Raw genomic sequence first — 18,038 nt, 5'->3', positions numbered from 1 at the left:
GGGCATGTTGGATTTTGAAGGACAGCCCTCCTATTTCTATAGGCCTTTAATTTTGTCTATTAAACTGGAAGAATCATAAGGAATTTGCACACCATACATATGCCTATTTCTGGAATGGCAAGTCATTCAAGATACTGTATGTGTTTTCAAGAACCCAACATCTTATTTTGAAAGCAGCAAACGGTAAAGCTGGCCAGACATACATACATGGACCAGCCAGATTTCAATCCATGTGTGGCCACTGTGGATGAACAGAAGTTGATCAACTGATCGGCTTCTGTTCAATCACCTTGTTGGAATATTTTATCTCAGTCAGTGCCACAGGCTTTAGACTTCAAATGATATTAACCACTTGCCTATCGGGCACTTATACCCCCTTACTGCCCAGGCTAATTTTCAGCTTTCAGTGCTGTTGCACTTTGAATGACAATTGCGTGGTCATGCAACACTGTACCCAGATGACATTTTTATCTTTTTTTTTGAGACAGAGCTTTCTTTTGGTGGTATTTAATTTTTATTTTTTGCTAAACAAATGAAAAACAACTGAAAATTTTGAAAAAAAAGTTTTTTTCTTAGTTTCAGTTATAAAATTTTGTAAATAAGTGACTTTTCTCTTTCACTGATGTGCGCTAAGGAGGCTGCACTGATGGGCACTGATAGGCAGCACTGATAGGGCACTGATGAGGAGGCAATGGTAGGTGGCACTGATGGGCATTGACAGGCATCACTGATGGGCACTGAAAGGCAGCATTCATACAGTCAGGTCCATAAATATTGGGACATCGACACAATTCTAACATTTTTGGCTCTATACACCACCACAATGGATTTGAAATGAAACGAACAAGATGTGCTCTAACTGCAGACTGTCAGCTTTAATATGAGGGTATTTACATCCAAATCAGGTGAACGGTGTAGGAATTACAACAGTTTGCATATGTGCCTCCCACTTGTTAAGGGACCAAATGTAATGGGACAATTGGCTTCTCAGCTGTTCCATGGCCAGGTGTGTGTTATTCCCTCATTATCCCAATTACAGTTAGCAGATAAAAGGTCCAGAGTTCATTTCAAGTGTGCTATTTGCATTTGGAATCTGTTGCTGTCAACTCTCAAGATGAGATCCAAAGAGCTGTCACTGTCAGTGACGCAAACCATCATTAGGCTGAAAAAACAAAACAAACCCATCAGAGAGATAGCAAAAACATTAGGCGTGGCCAAAACAACTGTTTGGAACATTCTTAAAAAGAAGGAACGCACCGGTGAGCTCAGCAACACCAAAAGACCCGGAAGACCACGGAAAACAACTGTGGTGGATGACCGAAGAATTCTTTCCCTGGTGCAGAAAACACCCTTCACAACAGTTGGCCAGATCAAGAACACTCTCCAGTAGGAAGGTGTATGTGTGTCAAAGTCAACAATCAAGAGAAGACTTCACCAGAGTGAATACAGAGGGTTCACCACAAGATGTAAACCATTGGTGAGCCTCAAAAACAGGAAGGCCAGATTAGAGTTTGCCAAACAACCTAAAAAAGCCTTCACAGTTCTGGAACAACATCGTATGGACAGATGAGACCAAGATCAACTTGTACCAGAGTGATGGGAAGAGAAGAGTATGGAGAAGGAAAGGAACTGCCCATGATCCTAAGCATACCACCTCATCAGTGAAGCATGGTGGTGGTAGTGTCATGGCGTGGGCATGTATGGCTGCCAATGGAACTGGTTGTCTTGTATTTATTGATGATGTGACTGCTGACAAAAGCAGCAGGATGAATTCTGAAGTGTTTCGGGCAATATTATCTGCTCATATTCAGCCAAATGCTTCACAACTCATTGGATGCCGCTTCACAGTGCAGATGGACAATGACCCAAAGCATACTGCAAAAGCAACCAAAGAGTTTTCTAAGGGAAAGAAGTGGAATGTTATGCAATGGCCAAGTCAATCACCTGACCTGAATCCGATTGAGCATGCATTTCACTTGCTGAAGACAAAACTGAAGGGAAAATGCCCCAAGAACAAGCAGGAACTGAAGACAGTTGCAGTAGAGGCCTGGCAGAGCATCACCAGGGATGAAACCCAGCGTCTGGTGATGTCTATGCGTTCCAGACTTCAGGCTGTAATTGACTGCAAAGGATTTGCACCCAAGTATTAAAAAGTGAACGTTTGATTTATGATTATTATTCTGTCCCATTACTTTTGGTCCCTTAACAAGTGGGAGGCACATATGCAAACTGTTGTAATTCCTACACCGTTCACCTGATTTGGATGTAAATACCCTCAAATTAAAGCTGACAGTCTGCAGTTAAAGCACATCTTGTTTGTTTCATTTCAAATCCATTGTGGTGGTGTATAGAGCCAAAAATGTTAGAATTGTGTCCATGTCCCAATATTTATGGACCTGACTGTATATGGCACTGATAGGCAGTACTGATAGGTGGCACTGACTGGCACTGATAGGCGGCACTGACTAGCACTGATAGGTGGTACTGAAAGGCAGCTCAGATGGGCACTGATATGAGGCATTGATGTGCACTGGTAGGCACTGATATGTGGCACTGATGGGTACTGACAGGTGGCATTGATGGGCACTGACAGGTGGCACTGATGGGGCTACACTGATCATCAGGGCACACTGATTATCAGTGCCCTTATGATCAGTGTATATGTCCCCTCTGAGTAATGCCAATTACCAGCGTGACAGCTCCTGAGGAGAGGAATGCCGATAAATGGCATTTCCTTTTTTACATGCGATCAGCTGTGATTGAACATAGCTGGTCACATGACAGAGCCGACGTCTTCGGCTCTTTCTGTTGATCTGCTGTGTCCTAGGGACACAGCGCACCAGCGATCACCACACCGCGCGCCCCCGGGTGTGCACATTTGGGGTTAGAGTGGGAGGACGTCCTCCCAGAACGAGAGAACCGCCTTGTGCCTATCATTACCTTATATGGCGGGCGGGAGACGGTTAAAGGCAGATTAACCACTTGCCCTTCAGAGGATTTACCCCCTTCCTGACCAGGCCATCTTTTGCGCTATGGAGCTGCATTACTTTAATTGACAATTGCGCAGTCATGCAACGCTGCATCCAAATGAGATTTATGTCCTTTTTTCCTATGAATTGAGCTTTCTTTTGGTGGTATTTGATCGCCTGTGCATTTTTTTTGCGCTATAAAAAAAAGACTACCAATTTTGAGAAAAAAACAATATTTTTGAGTTTTTGCTTTTATCCTGTAAAAAAATTAAAAAATCTAATTTCATCATAAATTTAGGTCAAAATGTATTTTGCTACATGTCTTTGCTAAAAACAATCCCAAAACATATAAATGAATTAGTTTATGTGAAAGTTATAGCATTTACAAATGGCGTTTTTTTTTCATTCTTACTAGTAATGGCGGCGATCAGCGACATATAGCGGGACTGCCGCAGGCATTTTGACACTGGGGGAACTGACATCCCCAGTGACACCAATACAGTGATCAATGCTAAAAAAAAAAAAAAGCACTGACACTGTGCTAATGGCACTGGTCAGGAAGGGGTTAACATGAGCTGCAATCAAAGGGTTAACTGTGTGCTGTGTTACTATGTGCTATGTCCGAATGCTTCACTGTAAGCAAACTGCTTTCCATGGCTGTGCTGTGCACAGCCATCCAAAGCAGTGTGCACAAGCTGACAAGGAGGAGAACTGCTTTGTTTACAAACAGTTCTCCTCCCCGTCGGAGATACTCGGCAATCACTGGGCACCGGCAAGTAATCACCGGCTGGGACCCGGTGCTTGACAGTATTTCTGCTATAGGGCGGTCGGGAAACAGTTAAAAAATCCACCTCTTCTCGTGTCCTCCGCAGCCGCTCCTGGCCCCTTCCTCCTTCCAAGTGCCCCCATAGCAAGTAGCTTGCTATGGGGGCGCCCGAGCAGGCTTGCTCCCGAGCCACTGCTCTATATGTCCATTCACACACTAGCCTTGCCCCCCGCTATCTCCTCATTGGCTCACTGGCTGTGATTGACAGTAGCAGGAGTCAATAGCTCCTGCTGCTGTCTCAGCCAATGAGGAGAGAGAGCCCCTGGTAAACAGCTGCTCTTGAGCACATCTTTGGATCAAGAGGGGGCTCAGGTAAGTATTAAGAGGGGCTTCTGCACACAGATGGTTATTTACCTTCATGCATAGAATGCATGAAGGTAAAAAAACCTTCAGCCTTTACAACCACTTTCATTACTGACCACTACATCCTGATGGGGAGGAAGTCTCCCTGCAAACACGCAGCAGGGGGGAATTTCTGCATCCACATTCAATATGTTGATGGGGGAATCAAGTCAGTTTTTTCAACCTGCTGGATGAATGAAAAAACAGAGTTGTCTATGGCTAGCCTAAGGCAGCCCATACATTACTCTTTTTTTTTTTTTTTCAACCAGGAGGTTGATAGACAAAAAAATTATCAGAGTCCCCCATCCACACACTTGCTGAATCAGTGTATTCTGACAGCAGAGACACTTCCCCAGTGTCAGAATACACAGATTAGTGCTGCTGGTTGTACAGAAATCATCAATAGATCAACTTCTGTTGCATGCTAAAAATCAGACATGCTGGTTGTACCCAAGTCGATTGATGGATTGACTTGGGTACAATCAGTCTGCCCATACATGGACTCTGATTCCACTGGTTCAGTAAAAAATCAAATAAGGGAAGCTAAAAGGGGAGGGAAAAACAAGATAAGAAAGAAGAAGGGGACAACAGAGCTAAAACACAACCTGCAGGACTATAAAAGCGCAATGATTAAAAAGTAGCACAGACAATAAGAAGGAAGGTAAACTTTAGTAAAATGACTCAAAACCAGAGAGGAAGAGAAAATACATTACTAATATACCCAATATACAATGTATTTAGTATAACTGTAAATGTCCTATTGTCAGGTGTCAGCTCTATGAAACACAGTACAAAATATGTTGTGAAATATTTTCATTGAGTAACCAATAAAGTAATACTAAACAATATCCTTATTCTAAAAAAAAAAATAGTCCGTACACATACTGTACACTGTTCAATGGCCTTGTAATTTATTTTTCATGAAATAGTTTCTTACTGTGTTCTTCTGCCCATTTGTAATCTCCTCCGTGAGACCCACAAACCTCTCCTCCTACCCCCCTCACTTCCATTAGTTTGAAATGAACAGTGTTGTGGTCATGCACACAGTTCTATGCGCACTACATACCCCAAAGTGCCTAGTCCAATGTTTCTCAACCTATTTCCAGTTAGGGCGCCCTTGAAAATTATTTTCGTTTTCGAGGCACCCTAGTTAAGGCTTGGTTCACACTACTGCACGTCTGGGAATGTGCGCAAAATTGCATGCATTCACAACGTGCACACAAATGCACTGTTCTTTAGCAGACACACAAGAGTGCCACCACAGTACCATGTGGTTTGGTGCGGAGAGTTTTAAAAAGTAGCGCATGCACTGCTTTTTCTGCACTCCAGTGTGACTTACAGTCCATTCAAATGAATGAACTGCAAAATCACACTACACATTTCCCTCTCTGCTAACCTCTGCACCCAATCCCATTCTGCCCTCCTTTGAACCCCAATCCCCCTGCTAATCTCTGCATCCCAGAACCCTTTTGCTGTCCTCTGCACTGCAACCCCGCCTCTTTCCACCCTGGTACCCCAAATACCCCTCTCTGCTCACCTCCATATCCCAAAACCCCTACTTTGCTCACCTCTGAACCTCAACCCCCCCTGCTCACCACCACACCCCAAAACCCCCACTCTGCTCAACTCCACACCCCAAAACCCCCTCTTTGCTCACATCCACACCCAGTTTCTGTTTATTAAAACACTTGCATTTCCATGTTCTCTGTACTGTGGGAGACCAGATATAGTGCAGCGTCATGGGTTTAGAAACACTTTAAGAATACATACTTGGATAGAATTTTTCTTTAAACCAGAGTTTAGTGTCACCTTAAGTAGCAAGTATGACTTTTGTGAATGTAATGTGATTTACTATGAATAGTCATTGTTCAGTTTTCTATGATTGTAAGTGACAATAGATTTTGTTAATTACATTTCAGCAGGGCTTTTTTTCTCAGACAATAGGTACAAGACCTTTCCCTTTCCAAATCACCCCTTGTCTCTGCCCCCTTCCCACCTCCAAGCACTGTGCCTTGGTTCCACCCCCTCCCAGTACCGCCCTTTTAGAGAATATACAACCAAGTATCATTTTGTGGTGTTAAATAATTTGTATGGAAAAACAGAAAAAATAAATAGACTCCCTTTCCAGCAACAATAGATCCCCCCAGCAACATCGGATCTCCCCTCAGCCAGCATCAGCCATCCAGCAATCAGCAATAACAGACCCCTCTCTCAACAGTACATCCATCCCATCACAACTAACCTCCCAGCAACAATAGACCGCCTCACAACAATAGATCCCCTATCAGCCAGCATCAATAGACCCTTCAGCACACACCAGCATTCCTTGCCATTACATACATTCAGTGCTTGAGGTGCCAGAACTGTGTTCCCCTGCGTTCCCGCTGAAGAAAAGCCCTGCATTTTAGATTCTGATTTCCAGTAGGAGTTAGGACAATTTAGGATTAAGAATTCAAAATACATATTTATTGGCACAAACATAAACACTGTGTTCAGTTTCAGCAACCATCAAGTTTTTTGGCAAATATTGTATTTTGTGATCAAAGTCAAGTTTTGACAGTATTATCAAATATTACCTTTCACATGCGCAAAATACAAACAGTTACAGTCAATTCCACATGAAATTGATTTTGCATCCTGTAAGAGTGTATTTAGAGGGATTTTTCTTAGGAGAAAAGAAAAATAACTTTTTCTTACATAATATGTATTTCATTTACACATAAACATTCTACATGTTAAACATTCTTCTATTTTATTTAGGTAGAAAAACAATTTATATATTTATAAGATGCCACTGAGAGATTTATTTCATTGCCAACTTTTATGTGCATTTTGCATTTACTTTTACATTTTTGGTTGTTATGCCAGAGTAGTTCGAAACCAAGCAAGCCGCTATCATCTGTCACATGTAAAACACAATAATAAAAACTGGATAGTAACATGAATCTATAGGCAAAATTAAAAATGATAAATGATGCAGTCTGTCACTAGCGTTTTTTTTTTGTGTCCCCCTGTAACAGTTATTTGTTGATCCTGCAAGGAGGTCTGTCATTTTTCCATTTCATCTAAAAACGTGACACTTTTGTTTTGCAGTGAAGCCGAACATCAAGGCTGTCACCATGTTGGCATGGTAGCCTGAGAGGGACATGCAGTTTTAAAGAAACTTTAAGGCTCCGTTCACACCTGAATGGGAACACACGTGTTTTTGTTTGCACCTTTTTCACGCTTTAATGTGCAGCACACCTACAGCAGCCCATTCATTTGGATGGGCAGCCCTTTGTGCAACAAACACCCCAAAGTAGCTCCAGAACCTTTTCAGTCATGGAGCATTGGGCATTTTTGTCAGTGCTCGTTTGTAGTGCATTTTGTCGTGAAGCAAAACACACGTCTGCTACCCGCATTTTGGGTGCCATTAGTAATTAATGGCATCGCAAGCGTGACCCACGATTGCAGCGCGTTTATGAAGCACACATTAAAGCACACAGTTTTGTGTGTTTTGTTGGGCGTGAATGCAGCCTTAGCAAAAAAAAAAAATCGAGACCCAACTTTAGATAAAACTTCAGATGCAGTTACAGCAATATATAAAACGGTTTAAACTGGTTGTAAACCTCAGACATGAAACATGAACAAAGATGACAGGGGAGGGACCTCCAGCAGAGTGACAGCCACAGCGCTGTTCCTGTGAGTTGTGTGAAGGGGGGGAGGTGTCTCTCTTTTCTCCAATCAGTTCTCGGAACTCTCCTCACTGAACTCTATAGAAGCTACCAGACCCCCTGTTTTCTGAAAGCTCAGAAAAGCTTTATAAATTCTTGACTTTGAATGGATGTAGAGAAGAGAAGACCGCAGATAGACATGTACAACTTACGCAGGAGGATTTGTTTCATCTGTGTGTTTTACCTGAGGCTAGTCACTTCACTGGATATATGTATCGGTTTACAACCACTTTAAGCCAGATGAAAAATCAGACCATTGTATGCAGCCTAACCAGTGTGTTACATGGTTTCTCCCAATGCTTCCAACTGCTACTTCTGCTTGACACTTGGCCTGAGTTAGGTAGCGGAAAAATAATGGTTCTGCTGGTGAGGTCAACAGGTAATAAAATTATGTTACAGAGGGAATTCATAAAGAAATGCTGTTTTAATTTTATTGACTGACTGCATCAAATTGTTCTGACTTTGCCCATAGTTCCACTTTTATTGCAGCCTGTCTTAACTCCTTCACGCTGGCGCCTCCCGGCCCTTTAAAGGGTTTCTGATGCCGGCAGGTGGGGTGGGGCGGGGTTTAGGGTCATGTGACTGCTGTGATTGGCTCTCACGGCAGTCACATGATCGGAAAGGTCCCGATCGCAAGGAGAGATCGGGACCTTTCCGTGGGATGCCAACACATGTGCTGGGAGCGCACAGAGCATGTGCTCTCAGCACATTTTTGTTTACAAATGGGACTGGGTCAAGGCCCAGCCGCTGAGAGGCCATATATTTGTGTACGGTCAGCGTGAAGAGTTTAATTTCTCTGTTTGCCTGTGAAGAACATAAGTGACAATTTCTTCCCAAATGCAACTATTTTGTACATCATTATTTTGTACATCATGGGTTTTATAAACACTGCCACACAGGGCTACACAAGGTTTGCAAAACAGGAGCAGTGATTAAATATTTTAAGACAGATTTACTGTAAGGTTGCAACTTGATTGCAGAAAAACAAACAAAAAAAATCACATACTGTATATGATGCAGTCTCTCACGAGTTATAACACGTTTTTCAGAGTCCTCCCATAATATAGTTTTATTACCTGTTGGTTCTGCAAGTAAATCTTCCACCTCTTTTAACAGGGTGACAACATTGGTCATTATGCAACAAACAGCAGCATTGTCAACCTGTGGGACATAGTAGTCTTGGATACATATGTAGGTTAAATAGACTTTAGGGAAGAGACAAACAAATTTAAGCCCAACTTCATCTTCCACTTTAAGCGTAGGTTTATACTAGAATGCAGTGTGGGAAACCCTTGATCCGTGCGAGTTTCTTGCACCACATTCAGATCACCCTGCCCTTGTGATCTGCAGCAGTCGCCAATGCAATCTTAACAACACCCCAAATGCAGGTTGCAAACTCAGCATGTTTGTCTGCACCAGATCGCATAGTACAAAATGACCATCCGATCCAGGTGCATGCACGTCTTTGGTGCTATCCGGTGCAATTTGAGCCATTCAAAATGAATGGGCTGAGATCACACCGCACTGAATCACATGTGAATTGCACAGGAATATGGTGTGGTTCCTGTGCGATTCCCATGCAGTTCATAGTGTGAGCCTAGGCTAAAACAGTTACAGTGACTTTTTGTTCTTTTGGGAAAAAGAATGAAGGCTTAAAAGAGAAGTTTAGTTTTTTTTGTTTTTTTTTTTCTAGAAATTATACTTAGGTGGAGCAGCATCTGTCACCGGCCAGCTCTAAGACTGAGAACTAAGTGATCAAAGACTGCTGATCGCTCAGTTCCCAGTGCTCTGTGAGCAGAGAGCTGTTGACTGTCAGTCACTGCCTGCTGTTCTGCACCCCCCGCTATCACTGGAGCATTGAGCTGTGGAGGGGGCAGGCTTTCAGCGGATAGCTGAGAGGCTGAGCTAGGTGGCGATCCAGACATTTGGGTGAATCGGCTGAGTAATATCAGCCAACAGCAGAATTTAGCCCACTGTCGGCTGTAAACGGGTCACAGGAGTGCAGAACAAACTGTGATTCACAGGAGAAGTACAGCCAAAGGAGCTTTGGCTGTAGTTCTGCTTTAATTGAACTTTCAGTTGAAATCAGCTAACTAAATGTCATGTGCATCAAAGTCCTACAAATTTTGTTTAAAAAGCAGCTACAGTATTCAGTAAAAAAACTGATCCCTACCAGCATGCCCAAACGGTATCTCTGCAGAAGTCCAATGCACCCTCTGTGAGCCAGGGCTAGAGCTCTCTCTCTGATTTCAAGGCTATAGGTCTGGCTCAGCAAGGGGCATGTCAAACCTCTGCAGAGAGACCCCTGCTTTCACACGGAGAGCAAAGATTCTTCTCTGCAGCATGCTGGCAAGGGACAGGCTTTTCTACTCAGCTTTCAAGAGAAAGTGATCTGTAAGCCTTTGAACATGTTTGTTTTGTTGTCCCTGGAATGTATTTAGCAAACTTAAACTAATGGGTAAATTGAGCTTTAAGTCATTTCAATAAAAGCTGACTATAATGAACACCCCCAGCAATGTTATAAGGTTTCTTGCAACCCCTCCAACAGCTATTTCTTTGACAGCTTGGCCTGTTACAGGTAGTGGGAAATGAACAGATTTACTGTCAGAATCAACAGGTAATGGTACAGGGGGGACTCAGTAAAACAAGAACTTCTGTATTAGCTAATGACAGACTGTGTCATATTTTATTTTACCCACAGTTCTGCTTTAACTGTTGATAAGTGAAAAAAACATTGTTGCATATACAATGTTCATTAGTATTTCATCCTGAAATTTTACAGATCCCAAATGTAAATATTTTTTGTTGCATTTGTTTGTCTCCAAAATTAGTGTTAGCCATGGGGTTGATACTAAAACTGCAGAGTGCAAAATCTGGTGCAGCTCTGCATAGAAACCAATCAGGTTGCAGGTTTTTTTTTTTTGTCACAGATTAAAAGAACAAGCTTAGGTTAGAAGCTGATTGGCTACCGTGCATGGCTGCACCAGATTTTACACTGTTCAGTTTTAATAAATCAGTCCCAATGTGTTCTCCATAGAGATACTCTATGGTGTTTGCATTTGGGGAGGTCTACTCTGTATTCTCTTACAATAATATGTTTTAAAATACTTGAATTATTTCATTACAATGTGTTGGCCATTATTTTTAATAATGGCCAACGTTTGAAATTACAAATAGCCAAAGCTAGTGCAAATGCACACATTTTTTTCTACCTGTTTAGTGGTCCTCAGTGTTTAAGAGATGTGTCAATTGAATCATCCATTTGATGTCCTGCTAAACTGCAAAATCTGCAACTTATTTTCCTCTTCCAAGTGTGCCTGCCTCTTGGGAGAGTGGCAAAGTTTGTGCCAATACCTTCTTAACACTGAAAAACCTCCCACTCCTGTTCTAATACTTAACAAATAAGCAAATATATCAGTTGGACTTTGTTTTTGTCTTGGATAGAATGGGAAAGAACTAGAATCACTGTTAGATAGTTTTTGCTGTCTTGTTGCTGTATAGACAGCTAATAAAACAGCTGGCAAAGGATTGAACCATAGCACAATTTATTCAGAAAAAAAAAGGTTTGGCTGGATTTTACTTTTTAAAAACATTTTTGGCAATCTCTGATAAGTACCAACAATTACTTTTTCGTGATTTAACAACGTTATAGTTAAAGCTAACTCCCTGGTATGGATTATATTGCATAGTTACATTGGTTCAGCTTGGAGCAATGTAATTATGCATATGCAATTCCTGTGAGACCGCTGTAGAAGCAGAGAATCACCATAGTATAGCCGATACAACAGAGATCATCACTGTCTTCCAAATCCTGTGCCTAGTCACTGCCCTGCTGCATAGTAACCCCAGGGGCTCGCTCACTAGGCACAGGGGCTATTCATAGAACGTCTTGACTTTTTCTCAGTGAATGCAAGGCATTCTCTGAGTGGACGAGGTGGGGATTGTGACGATACCACCTTGCCTCTCTACCTCGACCAATCAGAACACAATTTGAATTGAGAACAAGGCATTCTGTGAATGGTGCCCATGCTGAGTGAGCTACCCCTTGTGGTATTTATGCAACAGGACAGCCGCTCAATATGAGGGTACAGGATTGCCATAGTAGCAATAATTATAGTTATTATCTGCTTCCACAGGGATACCACAGGTATGGTATATGCATACTTGCCTTGGTCCTAGATGGGGCAATGTAACTATGCAATAACGTCTATACCTGGAATCCAGCTTTACCCTGATAATATCTATTGTTTGTATTGACAGCACTACCTCTGCTGCTGAAACCCTCCTACAGTTGGAACTAAACTTTATCAGTCTTATTAAACTGTAAAAATATGTGGCAAATTAATGTATATATAAATGCCTTCAGGCTGAAAAAAAAACACTACACACAATACAGCATGGACGGATAAATCTCCCACTTTTGCTAAAGTCAGAACATGTTAGGCAGGACGGGGCTTACAGGGTCACCCACTAAGCAAAATTCAGTGTATGGCCAGCTTTAGCCAAATCCTCCTTCACTTTTGGCATACATGCCCCTGCCCCCCTCCCGGACATTGCAGCTCACAGCAGCAGAGGTAGTGCTGTCAATCCAGAAAAGATTGGGCAAGACTAGGTATGGCCAACTTCTTATTGATAAGCTATGGACTTGTGGATCAGGAGGGACAATGCACTCCCCGCAGCTCATTTGTCTGTAGTGCAAGCAGACAAAGACTATATGAGTGTGATATCCCTGCTTGGAATTCAGGTGTAGTACAGAAGTCTTTTAATCCCATCAGAGGAAGTTCCAGGAGCGAGACATTACTGGCAGGTTCAACAGGTATTTGTGGGACTTTACAAGGGGACTAAACTGCAAGTGCTTAGCATTCTTAAAAAAATCGCCACTCAGCTGCGATTTTTTAAAGTGCACTACACACTGCTGGATGGTGATATTTTCAGCCAGCACCCCAAACCTGAGCACCAGCAGGACTATACACATTCTCCTTCTTTGCTTAGAGTGGCATTACAAGTATTAACTAGTCAAACTGCAAGTACTGGTGCACTTACAGTGAAAGTGGAACGTTAAAGCGGAAAAAAGAATTGCAAGCTTTTTATTACAGAAGAGACATCTTATAGCTCTTCTGCAACAAAAACTACCGTAAGTGTAAGCACACTTTATGTCCGCTTTAAGTGCTCTAGGACATATTTTAGAATGGTAGACCATAGTTCTACTTTAAGGGTTTGATTTAATTAGATTTTTAACCTTAACATTATAGAAGCCATCATTTATATTAATGCGTAGTATGAGGGTTATATAGAATTGCTGAATTTGCTGAATAAATGCAATATTCATTCCTATGATCTTTTTGTCATTGTGTTGTTTATATGAATGTGTATTAAAAATTTACCTAGTTCATAGAAAGTCAAAAGCAGGTATCCATATTAATGTGACAGAGAGTCTAGAGAGAACGCAAGTTACCCACACCTTTGCCAGCTGGTAGATAGTCTAGAGAGACGAGGACTCACTGTAGTATGACGCCTGAGGAGGGTATTCAATTCCAGGTAAACTGAAATTAGAAAATTATTCTAAATTATGCAGTAATGTAAATGCTTATAAAGTGTAGAGTTCTGCATTATATCACACTTTTGTTAAGTAGATTGTCAAGAGCAGGGCACAAATTATAAGGATCATGTTTTTGAAGATGGGCAGTTATTAGTATAGTCTCTGCCCACTGTTGTCAAATCCCATGGTTGTTCTAAGAATTCTGAAGTTTCCTCTGCAATCTGCCCAGGGATCCGAAAGTCTACTGCAGGATGTTCCCCTTTAGGGGAAATGTGAATAGCTGCGCGAGTGTCTGGTGGGCAACCTGTTCCCTGCAAAAATTGAAGGAAATTTTCTTCAATGGACCCTTCTCTGCTGGGTAGTCGAAGCTCATCCTCCCTTGATCCACTCCTCTTAAAAAAACAACCAACCCATCTCCCTAGCTCTTCACGGATTTGACGATTCAGGCAACCATAAAAAATTGGATTAGAAGCAAAGCACAGAAATCCCATCCATGTTACTGCCCATTCCAATCGTGATCCAGGTAGTGGAGGGGGAGAACATAGTGCAGCATATAGATGGAAACCAAAATAAGGTAGCCAACACAAAAGGAATTGACCCCCTACTGCTGCTAATACAGCTGCAGCTTTTCCACCACTTCTGGAACCACCAGCAGACACTCGCTGCTGTGGAGTTCCACGTGTAACTCCAGACCCTGTCACCATGGTGGATTGACTGCTGAGAGATTCTGAGTGTCGGTGCTGAAGTGATGTGTCCATCCATGTTGGAAGGGGCCCTTGGTGGAGAGCAGCCACACGTGCCACCCTAAACATACTGCAGTAGACAACAATTATGATAGTCAAAGGCAATAAGAAGTAAAAGGAGGAGTAAAAGAGAAGAAACCCTGCACGGAAGACACTGTTGCCACCTCCTTGCAGACTGCAATGTCCAGGAACAGTAGGATTCCATCCTAGTACTGGGATTAGGGATGTCAGCAATGCCTTAATCCACACTCCAGCCAGTACCCAACTAACTAGTCCCATAGTCATTTTGACTTGATACCTCATCGGATGAACCACATAATAATATCTCTCAATATTGATGGCTGAGATTGACAAAATGCCTGTGCTGGTTAGACAAACAGTCAAGAAGAGGTAGGCACGGCAGGCCATCTGCCCAAGTCCCTGGCCTTCATACAGGGAAGTACCTCCACTTCCTGACAACATTGCCAAGGGCATGAGTGTAAGTGCAGCCAGGAGATCCACCACACACAAGTGGAAGACCAGAACAAACTTCCTGAGGGATGGAGTCTTCATGATGACCCCCATAACAGCCACATTCCCTGCTATTGCCACTAGGTCCATGAGAAGCATGATGAAGAGAGCTCCATAATGGGGATTTGTTGTAATATGTCTCCCTGAAGTATTGAAAGAAAAGTTCCATGTGAGAGAGGGAAGGGAGGTATCCATGAGAATGATTTGGGCAAAAGGTCACCATCACCCACTTGCTCACAAGACCATCACCCATCATCCCTCAAGAAGCGAGGTGGGACCTGAGAGAATCAACAATGAATGGGAGCAAGAAAAGTGTGGAAAGCAAATAAGGATCTCAAACGGGAGGAGGGCTAGTAAAGCAAAGAAACACTCAAAAAGCAGAAATAAAGATTACAATGGAGGACAAAAGATTAACATAAACAAAATGAGGGAATAGAAGGAAAAAGGGAAGAGGGGGTCAAAGGTTAGATTAGGGCAAGGGAAAAAGGGGATAAAGGAATCTGTTCAAATTTTGTCACATTTCACATAGATATTTGTCACATACAGCTGTTTCTTGTGCCAGTACAGTATTATCCCTTCTTGTATTTAAATGCATGATTATCATTACTGTGGGAATAGATGCATTGCTGGAACTTGTGCAAATTCTTCTTCTTTATTTGGGCTTGGTGGTCCGTCTTTCATGTAATTAATCCAATGTTATGGGTTTTGCAATCCCCACATATTACAACGGATTATTACTCCTCAACAGATTATATATCACCGTATGTCTCCATTGTTATACTGCAGGTTAACACTTGATGATAAACCAGTACTGAGTAGCCCCTTCATTTAATTACATTTTCTTGGAATGCATGCATTCTTCAGGAAGAACATGTCTATGCAGAAATGAGAAGGGCTGGTCAAACTTAGTGTTTGCTCTGTAAGGAGTCTCTGCTTGTAGGATCTTCATTTAGAGAGATGTTTCTTTAAATCCAAATAGACTGCTCCCTGGGATTCTGCAAGTGTATATGACCTGCATGGAGAAATACAAATGGTTAATTCCATTTTGCTGGATGCATGATTTTCCAGTAATAAAAATATCCAATAAAAAATTTTAAGCATATACACAATGCAGATTCTGTATGTAGGCTTGTTATAGAATCAGTCTCTCTCACTCTATATATATATATATATATATATATATATATATATATATATATATATATATGTATGACGTGTGTGTTTGCGTGAGACAGACAGGCACACACAATCACACACACGCATATTTGTTAGGTAGCTTACATATATACATATACTTATCACAGATTTCTTAAATAGAATCTATATAATAATCATCATTTTCCCTAAACCTTTACCCATCACAGTCTAGATTCTCATAATACACATCCTCCCATATAGCACCTGCAAGTCCAACCACCCTTTTCACTATACACCTGCATATTGCTCTGTGGCAAACCATTGCATATTTTTCATTGTCTGGATTTTTAGAGTTATTTGTGAAAACCACTTGTTTTTTTACATACCTGTCTGCAAGAGCTGCAGCTACATCCAGGGAGCAGGAGACCAGAGAAGCAGCTCGCCCCTAACAATCTAATGCACAGCATTGCAGTGAGGAAGCTGACAGGCACAGGGTCCTATAGTTACTCAGCTTAGCACAGCCTTAGCAGGAAGATATCACAGACCAATTCTCTTCTCCCTATTGCATTAACAGCATTACAATGGCCCATTCTTTATTTTGTAACATTTTAATAGGAAAAGAAATCCTGTGATTTGATGCAGCAGATACACTTTATGTCTAATTAAGTAAAATGGTGCAAAATGAAAAGATCTGCAAAGTCCATTAATTTTGACATTGTCAGATAAAGTGAGTTTCTCTAAGCAGTAGCCTGAATAGTCAAGCATTTTTTCTTTATTAGCGAGGTGTACTTTTTTAGCAATGGATCAATAAAATATAGGAGCCATCTTTACAAAGGAACATTTCTGGTTATTTATATTTCTGCTGGGTCTGATATTTTACATTAAGCACCAAAGATTTCAAGCATATATCCACTCATTGCAGTCAAATTTCAGAAAATACCACTGTGTGTTTGTTATGTGTTTCCATTTACACAGCACACCTAAAGAATGTTTTAAAAATATTTCTTACTTTTTCAGTGTTTCTCAGGAGTTGTCATGCCTGACTGCAAGGGTTTTGATCAATGTTCAAGTGAGCTTGTCCCAAGTCTGTCCTTATTAACATATATTGAAAGAAGCCCAACCTCTACACCCTTAACTTTTTATTAGGTGACTAATGTTTCCTTGTTCTGGCTTACTAATACAAAACAATGCATCCCAAGCCTGGTTAAAGGGCCATATAGGGATGGTTTTACCTTAACTGACCTAATACTAATAATGAACTGACCAAGCCCCTTCAGGATTTGTGTTATCTTCCTTAAAGGGTAATACTGCTTTCCAAGAGTTACGATTAATCATTACTACCAATTATTCCTGTATAGAACACAACCGAAACTGAAATAAGTTAGTCTCTCACTAGTGCTACTATATGCACGGCTGCTTTGATCATCCGCCAGGTTATTGGAAAATGGGTGAAACCCCTTGGCGAAAGCTATCTATGGCTAATATCTGCCTACACAGACAAGATTAATTATGGCAAACACAACTGCCCAGCCCTCTCATAAACAAAGAGAACTACTAAGGATTTTCACTGCTGGAGGGTCCAGAATAGAGCATCTATAATAAATATGATTTTCAAGTTATGCTATGAGAATAAGGATATGTAACAAATATAAAGTAGGTAGGTCACCACAATTCTACCTGACATCCTTCGATTGTAAAATTGACAAAGCAGGCTGGAAAACTGTTGACCAAGTAGCAACTGCACCCAATCAGATGCAGGCACTTTTTGGTGTTTTTGAGAGCTGGCAGTGCCAACTGTCAGAATACAACAGTCACAGAGGAAAAATCGTCCATCTGTACTGTTTAGCCCAGATAGAGTAATGTGTTAGATTTTTTCGTTCAGCTGAAAGCAAATGACGTATGGTCAACTTTAAGCAGCATCTGCAATAATTAGATATTGTACTGTGACAAACTACTATAACCTTTAGGATATGATGCAAATCTGTAGCTTTAGTTGTAGAATATTCAAGTGTACTTTATTTGCTTTAATGGTTTCCTTCATAGGACAAGTGGTCCATAGCAGAGCAATAAAGTTGGCTATACAGATTCCTCCATCCGCACACCATAGCATGGATGGACAAACCTCCCACTGCTGCTATTGTATTTTGATAGCTGGCCCTGCCAGCTGTCGAAATAACCAAACAGTAGCTGCATTTGCAGAAGAATCAGTCAAGGAATATCTGGCAAGAGGATGCTGACAGGGCCACCCACTAAGCCAGT

At 41.6% G+C, this 18,038-nt stretch overlaps 1 protein-coding gene across 1 annotated transcript; it reads right to left on the bottom strand.

Moving 5' to 3' along the window:
• Nucleotides 1-6,581: 6,581 nt before the first annotated feature.
• Nucleotides 6,582-16,279, bottom strand: GPR61 (G protein-coupled receptor 61). Its single transcript, XM_089681187.1, has 2 exons — nucleotides 16,166-16,279; nucleotides 6,582-15,654 (listed from the first exon to the last, which is right to left on the bottom strand). The coding sequence occupies exon 2, from the start codon at nucleotides 14,835-14,837 to the stop codon at nucleotides 13,515-13,517; it is 1,323 nt and encodes a 440-aa protein (XP_089537313.1). The 5' UTR covers nucleotides 14,838-15,654; nucleotides 16,166-16,279; the 3' UTR covers nucleotides 6,582-13,514.
• Between the last annotated feature and the right edge of the window lie 1,759 nt (nucleotides 16,280-18,038).

This window comes from Staurois parvus, unplaced genomic scaffold (genome assembly GCF_062004578.1).
Source record: "Staurois parvus isolate SC_StPar_1 unplaced genomic scaffold, SC_StPar_1.0 ptg000261l, whole genome shotgun sequence".
Classification (NCBI taxonomy): domain Eukaryota; kingdom Metazoa; phylum Chordata; class Amphibia; order Anura; family Ranidae; genus Staurois; species Staurois parvus.
This window is presented reverse-complemented; position numbering and strand designations above follow the sequence as displayed.

Bases quoted from the DNA above. Each gene is read 5' to 3' on its own strand.
- GPR61 (XM_089681187.1), bottom strand. From the start codon at position 14,837: ATGGATACCTCCCTTCCCTCTCTCACATGGAACTTTTCTTTCAATACT.